Source organism: Mya arenaria, chromosome 11, assembly GCF_026914265.1.
Source record: "Mya arenaria isolate MELC-2E11 chromosome 11, ASM2691426v1".
In the NCBI taxonomy this organism is placed as follows: Eukaryota; Metazoa; Mollusca; class Bivalvia; order Myida; family Myidae; genus Mya; species Mya arenaria.
The window spans coordinates 52,221,463-52,247,684 of record NC_069132.1 but is presented as its reverse complement, the minus strand read 5'-3'; the positions used below and the strand labels follow the sequence as shown (position 1 = coordinate 52,247,684).

Here is a 26,222-nt window from a genome sequence, read left to right as displayed (position 1 = left end):
TATGTTCCATTTGGCTTATGAGAACACAAGCCCTGATAATTGTTTAAATTATGTTTTATTGCACAAACGAAATGTTGATATTACTGACACATTATTCGTCCTATCTGATATACAAGCAAATATATGTAAGCATGATATACGAATGACAGTTACTGTTATTTGAAACAATAAAGAAATGTTATACTTTATGCGAAATATGGTGGACATTTTATTACGAGCAATAGTTTTATTGTATGATATGTATATTATGTTTGATTGTTGTTCCCCTCGCAAACAGGAATCACGAATATACACTTATTATTATTTCTTTTCTAGGTAAACTATAACTGAAAGCTTGAATTAAAATGGGTCATGCTGATTAGTTGTGATCAATAGCTGAGGATGATTTATATTAAAACAGACAGGTTTTGTTCTAACAAAATAAAAATTGTCAAAAATATTTTTCAGATTTTACTCTTCGGAATTCCCAACATGAAATCACCTAAAATGAAATGATTGTGGGAACTATCGCGGATCTTTTTAAAAATGTTAAACTTGCAAAGTACAATTTCGATGACGGATGCTCGTTTATATAAAACAATTCGATGAACGAAACAGAATTCAGTTTATAAACAAATGTGAAAATATAATACATTCAAGTAATTTTTCCAAACAGTTCGCAAAATAAATCCGTCTGTAGCAAGTAAAAGACATAAGAAAATAATTTAATGTTAATGTTTATGCGTTTTTTTAGAAAAACGAAATAGTAATGTGAAACGTATTTCTCGGACATGGACATAGTTTCCAATATGACAAAGCATGCATTAGCGTTTCTGTTTTAAATTAGGTTAAATTAAGTATACAAGCCTGAGACAATAACCATTGCAACACTGAAGATACATCTGACATTAAATTTCCAAGTTTATAAATGCACCTGTGTCATAAGTAAAACCTGCATAGCCTCATTACAATTGTCATTAAAACACAGATTAAAACACACGCTGTGACGTCTATCAAGCTCATAAATGGTATGGAATATAGCAAAATGGGTGATTTGATATTTACACAATGGTTTTCAAGCAGTATTTGCGAACGTTAAACTGTTTTCTAAAACATTGTTTTCGTTTTATATGCAGCTGTTTGCATACACCAAAAGACATAGATGAGTTCGGTATATATTTCTGACCACAGAACTGTTTCAATCCTGTGCTAAATTTGCAATAATGTGCTTGATACCGGTATTTTTAGTTCCTTTTGAGTTTGTAAACGTATATCTTGGGTGAATAGTAATGTCCCCAGCATTCGAACCAAGACATCCCTTTCCCAAACTGGTCAGTGGCCCCACCTAGATACAATCCGTTTGGATTAGCATAATGACATGATTTGTACCAATACCCTCCGGGGTACAAAACAGCACAGTTGCCAGAGTATTTGTCATTATCGTTATCAAATGTAGTAAACTGCATGTTGTTGTGAATAGCCATGCTATCGCCACAGTCGCCTATGAATCCGTCTATCTCTAGGCGGTAGTTGGTGAAAACATCGTTGACGACAAACTTGCTGTACTGTGCATTGACAGATGTCGGCGAGACATCGCCAAATGATTCAACGTAGATTTTCACTGATGTGTTCAGGAGTGTAAGCAGGTGTATGCTTTCCAGGCCAAGCCAGTACTCGCCTATTGTTAATATAAACGATCATAAAACACAAGGATTATCCACAAATTCGTGCAATGTGCAAACACCAAATAATTAAACATCAACCATTAAACAACAACTGGCTAAACATCTTTGTTAAATTACCTGAACCTTGAGATATATAAATTGTATGTTGCACAAACATGCACAAACTGAAACCATTATCTAACAACTATCAGATTTAACTTTTTTTGCGGATTCAAACTATATATAAACGTGCATATGAGCATTGAAGTGAATAACGACTCTTTGAGTAACATTTTTCTCGGGTAACATTTCACCCGTGTAACATTTCACACGACCCAAGTTCCGGAATATAAAAATGCGTGAAACTTTCAAAGAAAGAAATGAAAACGAGATAGTGGATGTTCAAATACCTGTACGTGTTCCGAACCCTGCTACATATTGATTCCATCCGCGGTTAAAGTCCTCTCTACCGTCCAGTCGCCTTGAGATGACCGTCCATCCACCGTGTTCCATGTCACACCAGGCGTCCGTTGCCGCCCCTTCCGGCGGCCGTATCGTGTATACACCGTCAGAAGTAAAGCCTTCCTCGTACAACGATTGACAATCTTGTCGTTCTGGCATCACGTGACGTCGAACAAACTTGCTGTCTGCGGAGATCTAAAGTGGCAATAAATGTAACTGGATCCTTTCAATATAACTGCTTATTGAACAGAATAAAACCATGAATAATAAGTAAGCAGTGCAGACGTTTATTGTAAGCATAAGTGCTTACAGCTATTTGAAATATTCTGTCTTAATCCGTTCCTTTTTGAACAGGCTTATGGATAAAATCATGACTGCTGAAAATGCCGTAGTGCTTCATTGATATTTTATATCCGAAACGAAACAAGTTAATTTAAGGAATGAATTGCGGGGTTGATGTCATTATCGGGGTATGAACGCAATTGGGTTGGTCAATGTGTGTGGAGTCCGAAGGAGTCCACGCGTACTTTGTTGATCTTTATTTTACGGGACCAGCAGACACAATACAACCAATAACAAGATCAATAGCTTTCATGTATATTGTTATGCAATGAATTACGATCCGAACATTTCCGAAGATGTTGCGTTCATCGATTGATGAACGCAACTGCCAAAAGGCAGTTCATTTAAGGAATGGAGGTGAGGTGTAAATTTATAGTTTTGAAATATTTCCCGTTTGATAAACAGATTATTTAAAATGTTTGTATGCAGACTCAATAAATAACTCACACCGTCACAGGAAATTAAACCAAAATAAGCACAATAAGTGATAAACCGCTTTATGAGCTCTCGACCTAACACTTATCCTTACACAATGCGAGGAAACACTCCAACCAAGAGGCCTCGTCGGAGCAATCGATGAAACACGTGTGAATAAAAAAAACAAATAACTCAACTTTGTTTTTACTACCTGAAGGCCATTTTTCCGTTGACCGCAGTAAAATCCTGATGCCTTCGACGGGTCCTCTGTAAATGTCATTGAAGTTTCATTAAAACATGTACAGGCTCTTGTAGTCACGGAGTAAGTGAGCGAACTGGCTATGAGATCACAACACCAACTGGAACAACTGAGCAACGAATGTGTAGTAATTGTATTTAACACATTTACATTCACGTCTTGTGCTAGAACAATCGATAGACTAAATTTGCAGAAATTTTCTTTCATAATCCAATTGTTCATAGATATTGTCTTCATAACAGTTACGACAATAGTTAATAAGAAGAATTTCGACATATCGTTATATAAACTTTCTGATATTTAACATTCATGAGAATTTTTAATATAAACATTTCTTTGTGACATCGAAACGGAATGGAATGTTCGTATCGAAAAATTGTATGGTATACGATATTTTATCCTTAAAACACGACTTAGACATTAAGACAAAACAAAACAACCATAAATCCCACGAGATAATAACTTTCTGGAAAATCATTCAATTGGTGAACTGTGGATGATTATTTATTGTGTTTTACTATACGCTCTAATGACCCGTCAGAATTCCATCAACATTCAGTTGTTCAATCCGTAATTAAAAAAATAATAATTCAGTTTGTGGAGAAATATTTTCCGTTCAGCTTCGTTGTTTTGCAACATCCCTAGATGTCTTTAGACAAGTGACCAGCACTGAAACAATATCGTTAGGTTAAAATGTTAATGTTTATTAAGAAAACTGAAAAGTAACTTATGTTAAAACAAGTTTGTGACATCATCCCGTGTTCTTTTTTAGTACTCTGTATGGGTTATTGGAATTCATTCCGTATTTTATTTCTATAAACTGTCCATTATTTGAAGAGTCGACTGTCCAATATCTTAATAATGGACTGTCCATATTTTAATGGATAGTCTTTGTTCAAATAATAACTATGTTGTCTTTACATATAACCTCGAACAGATTACAAATTAAGGAAACTATCATGAACAATTAAGTTTAGTAAACAACATGAACTCTTTCCAGTTTATGTGCCAAATGAATACTGACCGATATGAGTAAACCTGTCAAGACTGAACGATTTATTGTATGTTGTGTCTCTGTTTTGGTAAGGTAAACGTTCGTGACTCGTGCTGTCAATAGGCACGACAGGCTAGTTATACATCACGTCTCGTCCTACCATCTCCACCAATCTTTTTTAAAATAGTATTATATTAAAGTACTGTTTAATAACAATAAACATTTCATTTTATTGTTTTTACTAGTAAATATATTGTGTAAATCCTGTGTGAATTCGTTCAAGGATACAACTTCTGATTTATTTGGTATTGGTGCTTCCTTGATTCCATGGTATGTCATAATTAGTTATACACATTTCAAACAATAAAGGACGAAGACCCGTCGTTTCAGATCAATTACAAAACTTACTGGGACCGCCGTACATCAAATTCAACCAGTGCGCATAGGCCCCGCTTAGATATCAAGTGGAACCTCATCCCTACGTACAACGCCTTGATGGTATTAACAAACACATCGTGCAAACGTTGTTGCTTTGTTGTTTCGATAATTTTAATTTTGGTTGGTAGGAACTACGTATTCGTCATAGAATGTCTTATAATGTTACTCCATGCGTACATGTATTCATTAGTTTAAATTTGGCTTCCATGTCGAGCATGCGGTGGTTCTGCTGTATGTTGTGCATTAGTAAACGCGTCATAAAGGAATGGTTTATGAGTAAGCTGTGTATAAGTAAACAGGTCCTGATTGAACTGTTCCGCTGTATGTTGTGCATGAGTAAACACTTCATGACAGAATGGCTCTGCTGTATGATGTACTAAGTGAACACTGCCTGACTGAACCGTTCCGCTGTATGTTGAACATCAGTAAACACGTCAAGACCAAATGATTCTGCTGTATGTTGTGCATGAGTGAACACGCCATGACTGAATGGCTCTGATGTATGTTGTTCATCAGTAAACACGCCATGACTGAATGGCTCTGATGTATGTTGCACATCAGTAAACACGCCATGACTGGATGGCTCTGATGTATGTTGCGCATGAGTGAACACGCCATGACTGAATGGCTCTGATGTATGTTGCGCATCAGTAAACACGCCATGACTGAATGGCTCTGATGTATGTTGTGCATCAGTAAACACGCCATGACTGAATGGCTCTGATGTATGTTGTGCATCAGTAAACACGCCATGACTGGATGGCTCTGATGTATGTTGCGCATGAGTGAACACGCCATGACTGAATGGCTCTGATGTATGTTGCGCATGAGTGAACACGCCATGACTGGATGGCTCTGATGTATGTTGTGCATGAGTGAACACGCCATGACTGAATGGCTCTGATGTATGTTGTGCATCAGTAAACACGCCATGACTGGATGGCTCTGATGTATGTTGTGCATCAGTAAACACGCCATGACTGAATGGCTCTGATGTATGTTGTGCATCAGTAAACACGCCATGACTGAATGGCTCTGATGTATGTTGCGCATCAGTAAACACGCCATGACTGAATGGCTCTGATGTATGTTGTGCATCAGTAAACACGCCATGACTGGATGGCTCTGATGTATGTTGCGCATCAGTAAACACGCCATGACTGAATGGCTCTGATGTATGTTGCGCATCAGTAAACACGCCATGACTGAATGGCTCTGATGTATGTTGCGCATGAGTAAACACGCCATGACTGAATGGCTCTGATGTATGTTGTTCATCAGTAAACACGCCATGACTGAATGGCTCTGATGTATGTTGTTCATCAGTAAACACGCCATGACTGAATGGCTCTGATGTATGTTGTTCATCAGTAAACACGCCATGACTGAATGGCTCTGATGTATGTTGTGCATCAGTAAACACGCCATGACTGAATGGCTCTGATGTATGTTGTGCATCAGTAAACACGCCATGACTGAATGGCTCTGATGTATGTTGTGCATCAGTAAACACGCCATGACTGGATGGCTCTGATGTATGTTGTGCATCAGTAAACACGCCATGACTGGATGGCTCTGATGTATGTTGTGCATCAGTAAACACGCCATGACTGAATGGCTCTGATGTATGTTGTGCATCAGTAAACACGCCATGACTGAATGGCTCTGATGTATGTTGTGCATCAGTAAACACGCCATGACTGAATGGCTCTGATGTATGTTGTGCATCAGTAAACACGCCATGACTGAATGGCTCTGATGTATGTTGCGCATGAGTGAACACGCCATGACTGAATGGCTCTGATGTATGTTGCGCATGAGTGAACACGCCATGACTGAATGGCTCTGATGTATGTTGTGCATCAGTAAACACGCCATGACTGAATGGCTCTGATGTATGTTGTTCATCAGTAAACACGCCATGACTGAATGGCTCTGATGTATGTTGTGCATCAGTAAACACGCCATGACTGGATGGCTCTGATGTATGTTGTGCATCAGTAAACACGCCATGACTGAATGGCTCTGATGTATGTTGTGCATCAGTAAACACGCCATGACTGAATGGCTCTGATGTATGTTGTGCATCAGTAAACACGCCATGACTGAATGGCTCTGATGTATGTTGTGCATCAGTAAACACGCCATGACTGGATGGCTCTGATGTATGTTGTGCATCAGTAAACACGCCATGACTGAATGGCTCTGATGTATGTTGTTCATCAGTAAACACGCCATGACTGAATGGCTCTGATGTATGTTGCGCATGAGTGAACACGCCATGACTGAATGGCTCTGATGTATGTTGCGCATGAGTGAACACGCCATGACTGAATGGCTCTGATGTATGTTGTGCATCAGTAAACACGCCATGACTGGATGGCTCTGATGTATGTTGTGCATCAGTAAACACGCCATGACTGGATGGCTCTGATGTATGTTGTGCATCAGTAAACACGCCATGACTGAATGGCTCTGATGTATGTTGTGCATCAGTAAACACGCCATGACTGAATGGCTCTGATGTATGTTGTGCATCAGTAAACACGCCATGACTGAATGGCTCTGATGTATGTTGTGCATCAGTAAACACGCCATGACTGGATGGCTCTGATGTATGTTGTGCATCAGTAAACACGCCATGACTGAATGGCTCTGATGTATGTTGTGCATCAGTAAACACGCCATGACTGAATGGCTCTGATGTATGTTGTGCATCAGTAAACACGCCATGACTGAATGGCTCTGATGTATGTTGCGCATCAGTAAACACGCCATGACTGGATGGCTCTGATGTATGTTGCGCATGAGTGAACACGCCATGACTGAATGGCTCTGATGTATGTTGTGCATCAGTAAACACGCCATGACTGAATGGCTCTGATGTATGTTGCGCATGAGTGAACACGCCATGACTGAATGGCTCTGATGTATGTTGTGCATCAGTAAACACGCCATGACTGAATGGCTCTGATGTATGTTGCGCATCAGTAAACACGCCATGACTGAATGGCTCTGATGTATGTTGTGCATCAGTAAACACGCCATGACTGAATGGCTCTGATGTATGTTGTTCATCAGTAAACACGCCATGACTGAATGGCTCTGATGTATGTTGCGCATGAGTGAACACGCCATGACTGAATGGCTCTGATGTATGTTGCGCATGAGTGAACACGCCATGACTGAATGGCTCTGATGTATGTTGCGCATCAGTAAACACGCCATGACTGAATGGCTCTGATGTATGTTGTGCATGAGTGAACACGCCATGACTGAATGGCTCTGATGTATGTTGTTCATCAGTAAACACGCCATGACTGAATGGCTCTGATGTATGTTGCGCATGAGTGAACACGCCATGACTGAATGGCACCGCTGTATGTTGTGCATGCGTAAAAACGCAATCACGGAATTATTCTGCTGTATTTTGTGCAAGAGTGAACGCTACATGACTGAATGGCACTGCTGTATGTTGTGCATGCGTAAAACGCAATAACGAAATGATTCTGCTGTATTTTGTGCATGAGTAAACACGTCATGACTGAATAACACCGATGTATGTTGTGCATGCGAACGTCAAAGGTGTAATATTTCACACGCGTATAGTGCCTTTGGAGGACTGCTGATCATATCTTGTTCTCAAGGTCAGAGGGTTCAACTTTTTTGGCCGTTACCCCGATTTTAGCATAATCAAGTACGTTCCTCGTTATTTGTAACACGATTCGGGCATTACTTGTTTCGATAAAAGTTCTTTGTCCGTAATTACTCCGAGATTTCGTTGAACGTAAGAACTTTGCACTTAAACAGGTACAATAATTATCTACATTTCCTAGACTTTTGGCAACAGATGTCTAACATTTTGTCGGTAGCTGATTTCATTACAATAATTACAATAATAAGACCATGTCATCTGCTTTAGTTTGAGAATTCATTTTTACCATAAATACTAAATCCCAAGCCACTATGTTCTATTTGCCTAATAAGCCCATCGGTTAACACGAGGTACGTAATCGGCCAGCACTTCCGGCCTTGTGGGCAGCCTTTTAACACGGTAAAATATTCTGATATAGGTCTATGTTTTTGACATAAATTCGCGAGGAAAAATGTTGTTCGCTCATAACAATTAACAAAGTATCATCAATGACACATTTTTTTCAGATTAAAATCGCCAATGGTATCACAAATGGTCAAAGGCCCGGAGGCCTTTAAGATCAAAGGCCATTCATACTTTAAGTGAGATTTGTTTTACAGCCATTTAGTATTATATAAAATATTCACAAGGTTCTCTTAACAACTTCCGCTAACCTTAAGTATATAACACTGGTATGAACTACACTAAACTCTAAAACATCAGACGTGTTTCTTGTATTCTTGAAGAGGATAATCTTTTATAACATAAATCTTAATTCTCTAACTTACAAGGTGTCTGTGAGATCCGAAAAAGTTGTAGAGGATTGTGCAAAAGACACAACATTTCTTATCTACAATACATAAATAGCACATTATACTTGCTGACACGAATAACGTCGTTTAAGAAACCTGATTGCCAATGTTTTCAAATATTTTCTTTAAGGATTTGTTTTTGCAAGCGAACTCGCACATTATCAAACAATGCATGTTTCTACTTATAATTAACGTATTGTATGGTACCACAAATTCAAAAATATAATGATACAGTTAATTCAGTTAGAAAAATATATCTATAATGTTTAAACACATAAACGTTGAAATGCTGAAAACAACGATTAGTGCATTATTTATATTATTCATTATTTATATGAAATATTACAGTCACAAGCACAGTAGTCAAAAGTTTGAACATAATGCCCGTTTGATGGCACAGGGTCAACGCCAAAGGCGTAGTACACAAATACAAACAATCACAAACCAAGCATTTATCTGCGATGTGGCATATGGAAACTTTATTTGGACATTCAGTATATAACATGAAATACCGTTCAAGATGACTATAGAGTTGTCAGCAGATCATGTCTTCATGACAAGGGTTGATATAAACACAAAACCTTTATGTTTACATATTTCTCCTATGCAATCCAGATTGAATGAATTTCAGCCACGTCAGCAGATTTCTATGAGCGACACAGATAGTTTGTCAGTGTCTAGTTGATCGATAGCGTATGCGGTTGTTGGCTAGTAATCACATCAGTGCACATATTGGAAAATTATTAAGTCCGGTTGCCTCGTCCTGTTTTGCAAAGCCTTGTTGACGTTATGTATCAGCAAACTATTTCGGTATAGTTATATGTCATGGCCGAATCGAGCTTAACGAGGATTTGCGTCAATGAAACAGTTCTACTTATCAATTGCTCATAGTTCATGTCTCCATTCTGGATGGCGAACTTTTTTAAATCTATAACAAATGCTACATTCTGTCTTATTTAGTATATTTAAAGCAGTTTTGAAACTAAAGTAAAAACATGTTTTTAGTGAAATATCAACCTTAGTTAGTTTGATATTTTACCATATAAGGTGTAATATAATTCAGGAAAAAAATGGCACCTTATATAGTAATTTAAGATGTTTAAAGCTGCACTCACACTGATTTGGATTTTTTCGTCTCAGAATATTCTGATTTTGTCATCAAGGTATTAATCATTGATTTATCACAATAGAACACATTTTAATAGTTTGGTAAGATGCCGAAAATTGCATTTTCTTCAAGCGTCAGTAAGGCTTTAATCATAAAACATCAATTTTTGAACGTAAATATGATATTCTCCGAACCTATATTTTGTCAGCTGTCTGATTTCACTCGTTTCAAGACATTTACGCAAAATTGTATCATACATAGACAAATACTAAACAAATTATCAAAAGAATATTCTGTGATGGTACAGCTTAGAATTGCCGGTTTCTCCATTTTCATAAACAATGAAGATGTCGTCGATATCCTCACTACAAAATAACTTAATATATTCTATCAAGTGGGAACATCAGTTAATACCAGGTTATGGCAATATCATAATGCTTTATGAATCATACCTTAACAAATACCATGTTTATTGTCTCTTTATGTTTTAACAGTAGTAACCGAGAAATCAATTAATCCCTTGAAAATGACATCATTGTTTGAAAATAAATTTCAACGACTCATTTCAACAACGACATGCAAAAAAGAACGCAACATGTTCATAGTTTCGTATTATCGACCAAAGAACTGCGGTTCCAATGATGTCATATTAATAAAAGGCTGTGGGTACTTTTAAATACTTTACATGTATACCAAAACGGCTTTAATGCCATGAATATAACTATTTTAAAGTTTTTGTTAATCGCGGTTTATTTTGTAACGATTTACTTGCCTGATTTATATCACTGCCACATATTTCTGAAACAACATTTGTTAACTGCCATTTTCTATATATTTTAAAATAAAGCGGGTTGATAGTCTTAAATTAGAACATTTAAAGGTTAGCTTTTGTTTGTACTTAATTGACACATTTATCAGCCAGAATCCTAGTTCATTATATAGATGTAAATATTTTTGTTCCTCCTTGACCGACAAGAACTCAAAACGAATAAAAAACTTCGAATATTTCTTACTGTAAACAAAATCCGCATAGCGAAGTCAATTTCATATAAAACACATAACTTCAGACATATAAACGAATGTAGAGGTCAATAGCCCGCTTTGCTATATTATTAGACTAGTGAAAAATATATGGTTTCATTAGCTTTAGTAGCGTTTGGAAGCATTCATGGACGTAAGGTTTGCAATAAGCGCTAGCTTGCCTATTTAAAATCGTTTTCGCATGTCTTATGTGTACATAGAACTGTTTACGAAATGTTGTATATGTATGCACATGGAAACCCCAGTTTTCGATCAGTAATAATACGTGATACCTTACACCAGCAACATTTAGTTCTTCTTTGCCATTTTATCATGATAACATCGACCGTTAAATTGATACTATATGACTGTTTCTATTAATAAGGTTTCATTTTCTTAAAGACAGTCCAATATATAATTCATGGCAATGTTTTGGACAGCTTTTTAAGAAATTGAAACCTTATTGATATAAAGTGTCATAAATTATCCATTATAGGTTTAATCGAACGTTGGCATTACTTCTCAAATTTGTTTCTCAAGTTGATACTGGCTCCAATGTGGATGACATATTAACTCTTTATGGTTGCAATTATTGATAAATTTACGAACACATTTGAGGTTGTATGAACGTAAACTGGTTTAAGGAAACCGTGAACTCGTGTTACAAACAATCATGTTCCCCTGACAGTTCGAATGTGGTTATTCCATTATTTATTGATAAAGCTTTTCCGATGTGTATGCCGTATTTGTGTAGTGTTTCTCAGCTCGGTATATCTCGTTCAGTGTAATTTCAGGACCTAGCTGTTTGCATCTAAACATTTTCTATACCGAAATATTTCATTACTATGCATAACTAACTTGTCCCTGTCAAGGATAGGAAAGACAATTTACAATAGTTGTATCGCTGCATAATGAGCAATGCATACAAATAACATTTTATTGAGATAACAGATATATGATAAGTATATACATTCGGAACCAACTTAACGGCATCCTAATTTGGAAGTAATATCCCTGAATCTCTTATCTGTATGGCAACAATTTCGACAAGACAGTTAATTTTACGCAAATGTGAGGCATTAATTATTCTTCTAAAAGTGCATGGCAACATTGTATTGATTGTCTTTCAGCCCTACTGTTATGTTCTATTCATTTGCAACAGCTTGCAAGTAAGGTTAAATTTATTAGGATGGATATTGCAGTGCTGCTCTATCGTTAGAACATTTAGGTGCAAACATTAACTAGGTGAACAAAAGTGCATGTCTGAATCAGATAATAAAGTATCGTATTAAGACAAAAGAGTACTTTCTTGACAAAGAAAACGAAATGTCGTGTAATGTGTGTCAGGCTTGTTTCCTTGATAATATTATCTTAAAGAATTATTGAGCACGTGTGATATATGATATCACAATTATCTGCAAAAACGTAGTAATGTCACATATTTCTTCCGTGACAGATGTCATCAATTAGTATTAAACATAATTACTTCTTTCATTTGGAACTGCTATTGCGTAATTATTTTATTACGTAGAAAGCTTTTGTAACAAATCCCTTTGATCTCGCTCGATTTACGTTTTGATATCCCTTATAATCTGAAGCAGTCTGTTAACGCTTTTTAAAAAGATTACTGAATTTAGAAGCTTTATTTAAGCCTTTTAATAATTGAAATGAAACATAGGCTTGAAATGTGGAATGCCGCAATACAGTAGGTAAGATGGTATTGTAGACTTAAAATGTACATATTAAATACTCAAATTAACAACTATATATAAATGTTTATGCTATCATCATTGAAATCATTACATTCGCCGATATTTTGATAATTTTGCTGTTTGTTGTTTTGTAGCGTTAGATAATTTGTTTGATGTTCGATATTTCGCACATTCCATTTTTCAGTTATAACTGACTGGTCTACTTATCCACATTAGAATATAGATCAGTAGTAAAGTAAGTCATGGTATATTATTGACAGCAGCTGTCAGTTCAGGAATGTTAAATATATTAGAATATGGAGTTATAATATTTAAAATATTGCATTGTAATTGATGTTAGTATTTTCAAAGCAGAAGTCAAAAAAAAAAAAAAAAGATAAACCAATCGAAAAAGTGCACATTTTCTAATAATTTAACACAATCGAAATAGGTATTGTTATAGGAACTTTGTTTGCTTTTTTAACCATCAATGCCCAGTATTATAAATTAAGAATAGATAATGTGGATATGCTGTATTAATCAAAATGGCATGCGTATTTAGCATATTTTGCCCGAAGCTGATGAGGCACTAACACACTCCATTTTTAGAGTTTTACCGCGTCTAATAACACGTATAACAAGTATAGATTCTTGAAAATTAAGTATTTTTTACATTTGAGAGCATCTGCCAGGAACGTCAAATATTACACATATGAAGTTCTAAATTAAATGCAAATCAAGAAACATCACAGTTTCATGAACTTCAATTAACATGAGGGAAAAAGATAATTGTTGGATCTTGGATATAAGGGTATACTTTGTTTAGGCAGTAGAAGTAGACATGTTATGGTCAGATGGAGCATAATAGTTGTTCACTCAACCTGAAAATAAGGTACCAATTAATATAATTTTATTACTCCTAAAAGTCCAAACCGAAAGCAGGAACTGACGATTGAACATTTATCACATCTGTCAGGCATATATTTTTGTTCTAAGTTAAGATTTCTTTTTAAAAAACATTAAATATAAATCCTTTGCAAGATCTATAGTTCACATCTCCCATGCATTGTGTATACTGGTAGCTGTAAAACTGAACCTAAGTTGGCCAAACGAATAAGCATTCCAAGATATTATAAACAGGTTATTACGTTAGATACTTTAAGGGTTAAATTGAAGATCCGGATATGAAAGCAACGCATTTACAAAGAGTTAAACTGACTTCATTTAATTGAAAGAATACGTGAAATTTGATGAATGTATAGTTTAAGACATTAATCAGCAGTTTGCTGGAACATTAATTCAAACGTGAGTTCATGCATGCGGATAATACATTTGATAACGTCCTAAACAATCTTATTTACCATTTCATACATGTCAATAATTTTGGGGGCGCTTCATAAAGCATCCTTTATTCGTACTTGATTCTTGACATTCGATTACTGATATAAGGCAACAGTTATAGAGTTGAAACCGCATTACAGATAAAAATGGAAACAAAAATGACTAATATATATATATATATTTATACAAAAAGATCAGCTCACATCCGCACAGCAAACCTACACGATCCAGGGAAACAGTACACAAACATTGACTACAACCGTAATGATTTGTAAGAACAACACGGGTAACAGATTAATCGAAACTGATATGAGCTGTTTGCTGATTTCAGTGTTTGTAAATATTTTAATTGATTTCTTGAGATCTTTTTTTCCTGTTTTCTTATTGAAAATGAAATCAAAAGTAGGGCAATATGTCGTATGCATTTCTGTAATTATATCCCGTCAGTGGCGCGACTTCACTGAAATGTCAACCATCTTAAGAAGCGTTTAAATGCGGAAGTATGTATGCAAATAGCATTGATTCAGACTGGCAAGTGGTTATATTTTCTGCCTTGTTCTGTCTTATATTTTGCCCTACTTCTGTTTCTAAACCTTCTGCCTGAGTCATTGAATAAAATGTTTTGTAAGTGTTTTTTTTTTCAGAATCAATTTAATGAGTGTTTATGACATTATAGAGGAAAAGTTTTAGATCGGAACAAACCAGAGCTGAAATCAGTGGATTTTCATAATTAAATGCACTAAATCAACAAATAGTTGTATTTGTCAAATTTATCTTTAGAACATTGATGATGTTAAAACATGAATTGAAACATATTCTAGAAAACCCGAAGGGCATGTCAGACCATTTTCATTTGATTTTAATCAGTTTTTGATGTACAAACACATTTTAATGATGAGGTAAATGCAGGTTGTTCAAGGCGTCAATGTGATGAAAGCATACATGAGTTATATTTAGCTATTTTTATCGGCATAAATAATATTGTGTATAAATATATATTTTAAAATATAGACAACTAAATTACATTTTTATCTCCGTTCTTTGTAAGCTGTTACTTAATAGTTGAAAGAAAATGGGTCATTCTGGTCAGATTTGATCAATAGCTCAGAATGATTTATATTGGAACTGATTGGTTTTGTTCTCACAAAATAGGAATTGCCCTAGATGTGTTTCTGATTTCCTCTCCTGATAATTTTCCGTTCTACAATACATTACATTTCACTCCATCAAAATGACCTTGAAGATTGAAGACCAAAGCGGAATCCGGTGAACCAACGATACAAGGTCCAATCAATCAGTATATAACAAAGAAAAAATGTTTCGTCATTTATTGATTTAGTGAGGAGTTTCTATTTGCCATATAGTTTTGTACCTGAAAAAATAACATTTCAAGTATCTGAAAAAAATGAAGAAGGCTGAAACGAATCACATAGCGGGAGTTCACATTCAAAACTAAAACTTAATTTGTTTTTAAACAAAGGATAACTCTTTTCATAACAGAAAACTTAACTATCTAACTTCGAGTGATGACAGTGTCTACGAGTTCCAAATAGTTTCAAGAGGACTCCAACAAACTTTCTGATATATTGATAGCAGATATTCTCACTGACACAGATACTGTCCTTTACCTAACTGCCAATACATTTAAAGATTTTGTTTTAGTTTGTACGTGAAATCGTACATGATCCAATTATGCATGAACCTACTGACACGTTATGTCTGTTAAAGTTCCTCAAAAACAAATAAACATTTGATACGGTGGATAGAACATTATTTGTGATATTCAAGCCTACATCTACGAATATGCGAAAATACGTTCAGTATATCACTAGCATCACCGTTTAACCACGATAACATGGAACTGTAAGCCGATCACATTAAATAAAGACGTTTAATAGTACCTTTTGTCATACTAGTTAGATTTTATGGTAAGATCGTGCTATAGGGGTATTCCTTTTCCACATAATAAACCGCCTTTCTCACTAGTATCCCTTTTTATTAAGGTCTCATTATTTCTGCTTTTAGTTTGGCTAGCTGACGTTAAATATGTATTAAAGATGCTTATTTAGTTGCACATTCTATGTTAATTAGTATGTAAGGGATCCTAACACCTAAAAATAATTGTGCTTTTTCCGTCAAGTATAGCAAGTGCGCAGTGTGATCGTTGAGCATCTAAATGTTCAATGCATTGAGAGTAAAATCTTCGTTGACTCTATATTCTTTAAATATTCATTCGTTGAAAAAATGGAAAAAAATATATATTTCAACATTATCATTAAAACGTTTGTACAGATAGGTATAGACTTGTGCGTGACCAATAGGTGTGTCCCTTGTTTAATGCTTTTTAATTCTTGATCCATAAGCCTTAAAACAAGGTTAAATTAAGGCTGTGTTAATCAATATGTCATTAATATATAAATTAAGGCTAATCGGTTTGTTCCTGTAGTTGCAAATATTTTATTAAAATGGTAGGGGTATATATTTTTTGCTACTGACAAAAACGGACGACCATAAACCAATCAGATCCTATATCTGCTTTATAGCTTATTTGCATACAAAAACGGACGACCATAAACCAATCAGATCCTATATCTGCTTTATAGCTTGTTTGCATGTCTTCACTTAAATTGTGTCATGCATGCTATATATATATATCCTCATATTTGCGGTATATTCATACTAAATTACTATAGTAAATTGATAATCTATAAGAAATGTCTTCAAACTTGTAAAATAGGATTCATGTGAGAAATAATGGGAGCGCGTGTTATCTTTCGTCAAGGCGTGTTTGTTACTCGCTTTCTGTTTTTACCATCACTACCAAGTATTATTGGCTAATTATAGATAAGGTAAAACTTGTAACTGTGTTATTAATATTTCTAGCAAATATAGCAACTCAAGATTTTTTAAAAACGATTTTGGACGTGTTTAAAAGCTACTCCTCTCAAATTGTTGACCTTTTTGGGTTAGTTTCGAACTCGTCTTGCAATCGAGATCGGCAGCTAGACTGGACTTGAGGTATTTCCAAGAAAGTGTCCGTTGTGCCAAGCTAACAGTAGTATTGGAGTAGTAATAACAGTAGTTTTTGAAGATGAATACCGGAAACAAAATATAGGGTTGAATATAGCATCCTTTCTTAACTAAACTTTCAGTGCTTTTATTTTTTATGAAGATATTGCTAATTCATGCTATCTTTAAAACCTTCTTTTGCGAACACGTTTTTGGCTGACTCGGGGTGATTTGGCATGTGACTTCAATTTTTTCAAATATTCTACATTTGCAAATCATTTGGAAGGAAAGATTAGCGAATACATGTCGCTTTTATTTTTAATAATGTTTTCTTTATTGGTTCCCAGTTTTAGTACAATGATGCTTTTTATTATGAAACTCTATGATCATACAGTTTTAAACCTTTTATTTTATAAGGCAGACTGTGTGTTTGCATTAGGTGCTCTGAATTGTTTCCCCCCGTCTGCAGATAGAGTTGGGATCTCTAATCACTGAAGTACTTGGGGTTTACCTTTACGTTTAGTATTAGTTGTGTTATTGATACATTTCCTCAAGTAAATGTCTACTTTACCTTTTGCGTTTTATCTTTATTAAGGATTGTTGGGATAAGAGCGAGGTTTGTGCACATAAACTGGTTTAAACCCCCAGTAAATTTACATTTTACTGACCGTTCCAAGGCGGTACCTAACAATTCTTGATAAACATTTATATATATATATATATATATATGTATGTATGCACTGTGCTGTTTGTGGAGATTTGTGCTGTTCTTCTATGTTTCTTGTCTGTGATTTTGTGTTCTATGTCTTTGGCGTTTGCCTAGTGCCACTTAACTGGGTTTATGTTTAAACTTTTTGCTACTGAGCTTGTTTCTGTAGCTTTTTGCATAAATATTGGAGACGAGTACCACTATCTACTTGAAAGTCGTGCTCTTAACAATAACAGAAAGCGATTTATTGACATGAAATACTATGTTTATTCAATGTAATCCAATTTAAAACTTTAATGTGTTTAGGTTACATTTGTTTTTGCAGCTATAAAAAGAAATGCCATTTTGTAAAAGAAATATTTAACATGTTTAATATGTAACGCTGTCAATTAATATATATTACCTTGCAAACAGCAATTTGAGTTACTTAATTTTATTAAAATCGCACATACTCTTTCAAAGCAGTGTTAAACATATGTCTAATTTCTTTTATGATAGCTTTTTTATAATATTTCTTCAGTCATATAATAATGACATCATGCCATCATGAATTGGGTCTTTTAAATAAACTTGTTTATTTGAATTCAAATGGAATAAATATTTTGTCGAAAGTTTGAGAGTCACTTTTCATTTTCTGAGACTTTCAACTGACTGGTCTACGAATAATCATGTTTCATATATCTTACTGCCAATCTATTTAATGAATTCATTTTAGGATTTGTAATGTGTATGCGTACTCGCACATTATCTAAATAGGCATGAATAAACTTACAATCTACGTATTGTAAAGGACCTTATATCAAAGTATACAATGAAACACTTTGAATCAGTGAATGGAGTATTTATTTATAATCTTTGAACAAATAGGGTTTGGTATGACGAAGAAATTGATTTTAAGATTATTTATCATATTGAAGCCTTCATCTGCGATCTGGCAAATTTTGAATTTTCTTGGACCTTTAGCTCACATCTTATTGTCAAAGTATCAACAGACTTTCAGGATTTGAAATGTGTGCGTGTAATCGTACATGATCCTAATATGCGTGAACCTACTTATAATAAATATTTTATTTATAACCATAAAAAAAAATATTTGAAAAAGTTGATACATTAAATCGACCTATGACTTTGAAATGCAAACGAACCAGATTTCGGCATTCTTTAAACGAAATGTTAAAAATTCTAAGAAATGACAAAATCGATGTATTCAATGCAACATAAAACTTTGAAATATAGAAGATCCAGATATTTACATCATTTATGGGAGATTGGAAATGTCCAATTTTATAAATATGCAAGAAAACACCATATTTACTTACGTCATGAATAAGGAAAAGTGCAATATGTTAAGCCTTAAATAAATAGAATTTTTTGAACCACATATTGTTGTACTAGTTAAATTTAAAGGTCGGATCGTGCTAAACGAGTATTTTTCGCGTTTTAAACCGTCTTTAACAGCATTATTCCTTCTAATTTAGTGTACGTTAGTTATGATCTTTATTGTCTAAGTTGGTGAATTTCAAATATCAAATGTATCAATGATGCTTAATTTGACGTATATTCTGCCATATTAAGTATGTAACTGTATTTGTTCCGGAAAGTTCAAGAAGTGCGCATTGTGGTAGTTCAACATTCATTAATTTAAAACTTTGAGGGTAAAATCTTCATCAGAAAATATTATTACTTTATGAGTATTTGGTTGAGCAGGATTGTGACGAAAGCTTATTTAATAACTCGCGATTCTGTTTTCTTGTAGGGATTTTGATTTCCACTGATTAGAATCAACCACACAATCACTTGGGTGGTAAGAGGCCGATACCTTCACCAGTTAACTATACTATCCCGAGATTTTTAAATAATATTTGATATACTGTAATTGTAATTTGAAAATATACTTAATGATTTTTACAGAATTCCTTCAAAATGGGCGATAAATATCCATAACAATTACAGTTGGCATATATGTCATACTTGATTGCCATTCCCATTATATATATATGGGAGACAATCAGTCAAGCCGACGTAATGGAATGAACAGAAGTATATACTGACAAGCTGATATTTTAGATGTATCTTCATTTGTTCAACAGATAAACAAAGTTCAAGACACCTATCGTACCAGAAACAAAATGATATAGCGGTGAAAAGTGCTAACCGTTACAAACATCAACACATATGGTGTTTCTGTTAATGGTTTTTTTCTAACATTTTTCATCTTTTTACTCTACGGGTAGTATTTGACGATTGCGACATAAACATTACTGTTGTCATTGAAACTAGTTAATTAGTCACGTAAAAAATATATTTAAAGGTTTTGTATTTAATCCTTTTAAGTGGCTAGACTTACACTTTTATATCTCTAAAGCCTTAAACAGTTTGTTAAAGGTATTAAAACAGATTCCGGCTTTATTCTTTGTTGTACTGCGTTTACCCGCAAAGCTTAATGTAAGCATGTTTTCGTTTAAAATGAAACACATGCTTGAAAATGTAAACCGTTAGCCAATACGTGAAATAGGAAAAGACGTTGGTAAAGGACTACATTTAAGATATACTGCGGTGATCTGTAAGGCGGCTATTTAATGAAAAAAGGACCACAATGAAAATAGAAGTTATATTGAAACTGTGCTGTGTTGGTGATACCCTGAACATGTAATGTTAGTTGATGACACGGCATATTGTTTTTAACTGTATTTCATAATTTTAAATTATATTTATAACATAACTTACGGCGCAGGAGTGATATAACCCCATGCAATATTGTCCATATATCACAAGTGTAATAACTATGCAAATTAGGTAACCGCATCACAGAAAAATGTATTCATACGCGCTGTCAAAAAATGTCAACAAACATTAGGCACGATGTTTCAAAAGAAATCAGGTCGGTGTCAACAAACTCAGCTCCACGATGAAACGAATGGCTGGGATCAATCCAAACCAAACACCTCCCTGATCACAGCAACAGAAAATACCTTGTCCAGAAATTGAATGACAACAATGTTCCTGCGAACCAGATTATGCAAACATAGGTACATAAGAACATTGCATCTATAAACAACGATAGCCACATAAATCCAAATAAACACAAGGAAATGTCCAGCATCCAGTACTCAAGTGAAAAAAACCTGTCTACCACCTTGCAAAATGCTCATTCTAGGCTGTTCGCCATTAATCCTATAGTTCACACACTGTCACAGTCACTGATTCCAGATGAATACCCACCTTTCTGGTGGATTTTACAACATTTATGTAGTTTAAATTCACGGAAGTAATGTCCTTGTGCACATCCATTAAAATGACAAAAATTCATTCTGTAATCGACCAACTAAAAAGCGAATTTGCACTATTGAAAGCGACTGTGACGCGCTTATGGTCTTTTTAAACTTCAACCGCCAAATGACATGTACACACTCCCGTGATTACTTATGACGTCAAACAGTTATGACAGCGCTTTTATTATTGATTTGCTTGATTTAAATGGATTGAAATATTTATTTTTGTTGTTTTTAAGTGAAACCTTTGAAAATCGGTTGATAATTGAGACATGATTTATGTTTTGGTGATGTTTTGTATTGTTAATAAAATGTTTTTATGTCGGGCTATTTTCTTTCATGCGGATGAAGCATGCTAATAATACACAATGTAAATTCTTCGCACTAGTATGACAAGCGAAGTGTATTGAAGAAACTTTGACCTAGATTTGGACCGTAAATGAGTTATGTTATAAATAGAATCTCAAATTCGTGTTTATTTTGTATCAAATTTATTAAACTTGTTATTTAAAAACGTCTTAAAATGAACTCAGTTAATAAATTCGATACAAAATAAACACTCATTTGAGATCCTCTATTTATCAATCTACCCATCCATCAATCTACTCCCCCCAATGCATTCCATCCCATCCATCCATCCATCCATCCATCTATCCATCCATCCATCTATCCAACAATCCATTCACCAATCCATCTATCCATCCATCCATCCATCCATCCATCCATCCATCCAAAACCCAACCATACATCCGGCTTCTCCATTTTATTCTGCTTATGTATATGTGTATATGTGTGATACAGTTTGTCAGATTAAACAGGATACATATAAAAAAATCTTTTTAAACATTGCCGTTAAGGCTTTTGTATATAAAGACAAATTTTTGTGCCTGTGCAATATATCAGATGGTATTGCATATTTAGAATATAGATGTTACAAGAATTGATTTACCATGATTTTTATCAAATGTGTTTTGGGTATGACCATTAATTGTTTATGCTACCGTAGCAGAAATATAAACATTTACGATAGGTAGATTGTGAAATATTTCTTGCCTTGAAGCCTTCTGTCTCTCTGTAAAATTCCAAAATAAATTGATTTTGTTATCTATATATCCCTTTTTTCAAATGAGAAAACCCGACAACCGTTGACCAATTAGATACCAGCGTCTGCTGTTAGACCATGTTTGCATGTTTTCATGTATCATGCTAAATAAATATGCGACAATCTTCAAACTTTTTGAACATATATACAATAAATGAATAATTATTTAGAAATGTATTCAGACTTTCCTGCAGAATGAGAAACATTGAAAATATTGATGGAAGCGCGTGTTACCATTTGTGTCGGTGTTTGTTGTTATTAATTTCTGTTTTATCCAACTTTTCTGGTATTGCGAATTGATAATAGAAAATGTGAAAAGTGTTGTGTTAATTAAAATATCATGCATATCTAACATAGTTTTGTTGAAAGCTGAAGAAGCACATACATTATATTTACTGACTGGTTTGCTAATCTGTATTTAAATATAGATTCTTCTGTTTCATGTTCATTCATTAATACCAGCGAAGTTTGTCTTGGAAAGAGAATTATTTTATTTGGGATATAAAAACATTTCTTTTTAAGTAATTATAGCCACGTTATCGATTGTGTTAGCAAAGCGGTTGTGTATAAAATATGTTAATAAGATATCAAAGGATATGTTTCTATAACCTTTGAAAACTCAAACTGACGACAGGAAAGGTTACAGAAAAGTTATTACATTTGTCAGGCACAACATCTGTTCTAAGCCTAGTGCGGAGTTAAGATATGTTTTTGCAAGACATTGGAATATTAATCTTTAAAATTACATGTATTCTTTCACTCGGGTGTAAACTGTTAACCGTTAAATTGACTCCAGGTTTTATCGCCAATCGAAAACATGATATCAAGCATTTTGACATGTGTAAATAGTCGTAAACAGGTTTAATTGAAGAGCAGGACTAGACTACAAAATGATAAATTGAGATCATGTCAAATAATATATGAAATTGCGAACAAAGTGTAATTTCTTTATTTTCATTAGTATATAGCTTCAGATAGTTATTCACATTTCATCTATGCGGATAGTTATTATAAGCAAAACGTATACTTATATAATAGTAAAATATTATTTGGCTCAGTCTTAAGAATTAAAAAAAAGCTATTGCCATCGATTCCGTTATTTTCTATAAACAGGAAAATTGCTTTTCTTGGCACGAGTTGCTCTGGTAAAAGTATATTTCAACTGAAATGTGGAAACATAACATTTTACCTTGAACATACTTTGAATGCGCTCCGTTTCCACTTGCAGCTCTTTCACCATTGATCATGAAATGATTAATTAGCAAAAATCAGTATTTCTTCATTAAAGGGTAAGTTTGATTGATGTTCGATATTTCGTTGGCTTATTTTAGTCGATGAAAGTATTCAGTTTTTTTTCTGGAGAGTTTTTTTCTGGTTAATGATTTTTTCCTATACACATATTAAAAAGTAAGACAAAATGGCGTATGTACTTGTCAAATTAACCACCTCATGGTTGCAACCTTACTGAAGTGTCAAGAATCTTAAGAACCGTGTCAATATGCGGTTTTAAATGTTGTTTTTAATATCCGGAAGTGGTTTTGGAATTGAATTTTGCAGAACTTCGAAAAGTCTTTTCATATTTAATTCATGCACTACGTTAGCATTTGTTTTGTTGCCAGACACCTTCCAATTATGGTTAGAGATCAATTGTGGAGTCATTTTAAAGGCAAATCAGTCCGTTTCGAATATTTTCTGTTGACTTACAAAATCTATAAAATGTTGTTTCTCATGAGAAAATGGCAAGAAACAGGACAAAGCTCTTGGTCTGAAGCATAGATTTTGCAAATATACATGGCCATTGTTTGGTTGTGGTGTGAGCCTCATATAAAATTGTTATCTAAGCGTTTAAATAGCTCAAATGTTTAAATTTGTTCTATAAACATTCAAATTCTTGATATCTTCATAATATATAGCAATGAATACAGACAATGCATTGTTGGTCGTGCCATAAATAGCGTCATTAAACTATGTTTAGTATTTCTTGTTATCTGATAATGCATTAAATGCCATTTCCAAATACTCATAAAAATACATTGCAGACACATATTTTACAAAATCCACATTTTAAAGTTTTTAAAGGGTTTTGAATCACAGGACCATGTGAAATATGTCTCAACTTCGTGACTATTCTCTCTAGCATTGACTTATATAGAATCAACACCACTGGGAATGAGTAGCGTGTGGCATCTATAATTGATCGGCAAACAAAAACTATTTCCTTCATCTCCTTAAGCATGTGCTCGAGATACAAACTTGGGCACAGTAACTAGGTTTAATTTTTAATTTCCTTATCAATAAAACATTTAAGTTCATACTTCCTCATAGTATGCAAATGTACATTGCATAATGTTATGCAGTGATTAATTTAATCATCAACAAACTAAACACCTTGGTAATATTGCAAAGATTGACAAGCACCTGTGCCTACAGCACCAGTGCGCAGATAAATGTGTTTGTTAAGCACGATATGCTCATTGAAGTTCTGTTAAAGATTTGTGGACAATATCAATTTTTTTAGTGATTGTAACCTTTTACCTAGTGGTGCCAATAAAAATGGACAAAACTAGTCATGTAAAACAATAACAGATAATGAATTGTAAACTGCGTTTATTGTTATTGGATCATGATCAAAGGATACATCGGTAATTTATTGATTACAAACATAAACAATATTCCATGATATATTTTTAAGGTAATCATATTTATAGCGAATCTTATGGAAATAAATGAATATATAACACATGCCTTATGGAAATATTTTCGAATAAATTTACAAGTTATATCTGGATAATTTAATGGCTTTATCTTCAAACAATTATTCAATCAATCAATCAAGCAAGCAAATAATGATTTATGATAGTCAAATTATTAAATTAGAGAACGTTTGTTGCAATGCAAGTGCTCACACGATCAGCCAAATTATTATTATATTTTTATAAATAAAAGCTTTTATATATCGATCAGTAAAATTAATTGCAGTAGGAGGATTGATCCAGAATTACGTGGACTTTCTTAATAATTCAAATATCGTTGCACATAGAACATAGAAAAGTCACATACAATACATAAAAATATCTGGTATAATTCCTGAGGTTTTCATAACAATATATTTGCTGAATAACAATGCATTAATGACTTATGGTTAAACCCGACCGCCGCAGTCCAATAACGTTAGTGACATTATGCTAATAAAGCGTCGTATTACCCACCAACACTGACACACTTTTCATGGCGCGTAATCCACTGCGTATAAATGTTCGAATACCACTCTAAAGAAAACGTGGATATCGTATTATGCACATTAACTTGCAGTTGATAGAATAATTTAAAACGATGTCCTCTAAGCTGACTCTTATTTCTGGGAATATCTGCACAATTCATTGGCGCCAGATCTGGCGATTATGGCGGACGCGTGACGGTCTCCAAGTCTAACAATCGAGGGACCCATCTTGCACAAACCTTACGTATGCCTAAATCATCAGTTAAAATCCTTTGCACACTTCCGTACCCTACCCCGACGACGCATGTCACATCACGACTGTCAAACGGCGATCCCCTTTGATGGTGTTCTTCACCGACGTCACTAACGTCGTGCCCTTGTCTTCTTCCGTCCTCTTCCATAATCGTCTTCTATGGAATCTCGCCCTTCTCTAAAACATTGATGCAAGTTGAATACTAATGAACGACACACAGGTTGCATCATTTTCATCTTGGCCATCATTTTCATAGTCTGTGTTGGTTTTTCCCCAATGGAACGAAAAACTTTATTACCGCTCGCGCTTCTACAAAGTGTGATGACGCCATATTGTATTCCAGGCTGTGCTTGTAATCAACTCAGAAAATAACGCCTTAAAAACGGAATGGCATCAGAAATTTAACAGTATATTAGTATTACGTCAGTATAACGTCAGCGTAATATGTGACGTAATTTCGTAGATAAACATTGAAGAAAAGCGTTTTGTGAAATAT

General features: G+C 34.5%; 2 protein-coding genes across 2 annotated transcripts; both read right to left on the bottom strand.

Moving 5' to 3' along the window:
* Positions 1-1,223: 1,223 nt before the first annotated feature.
* On the bottom strand, positions 1,224-3,285 carry LOC128208615 (microfibril-associated glycoprotein 4-like). The gene is made up of 3 exons (XM_052912162.1): positions 3,076-3,285; positions 2,054-2,300; positions 1,224-1,657 (listed from the first exon to the last, which is right to left on the bottom strand). The coding sequence occupies exons 1-3, from the start codon at positions 3,142-3,144 to the stop codon at positions 1,224-1,226; spliced, it is 750 nt and encodes a 249-aa protein (XP_052768122.1). The 5' UTR covers positions 3,145-3,285.
* A 1,646-nt stretch (positions 3,286-4,931) lies between these two features.
* Positions 4,932-25,874, bottom strand: LOC128208613 (uncharacterized). Its single transcript, XM_052912161.1, has 2 exons — positions 25,718-25,874; positions 4,932-7,933 (listed from the first exon to the last, which is right to left on the bottom strand). Exons 1-2 carry the CDS (start codon positions 25,872-25,874, stop codon positions 4,932-4,934), a joined length of 3,159 nt encoding a protein of 1,052 aa, XP_052768121.1.
* Between the last annotated feature and the right edge of the window lie 348 nt (positions 25,875-26,222).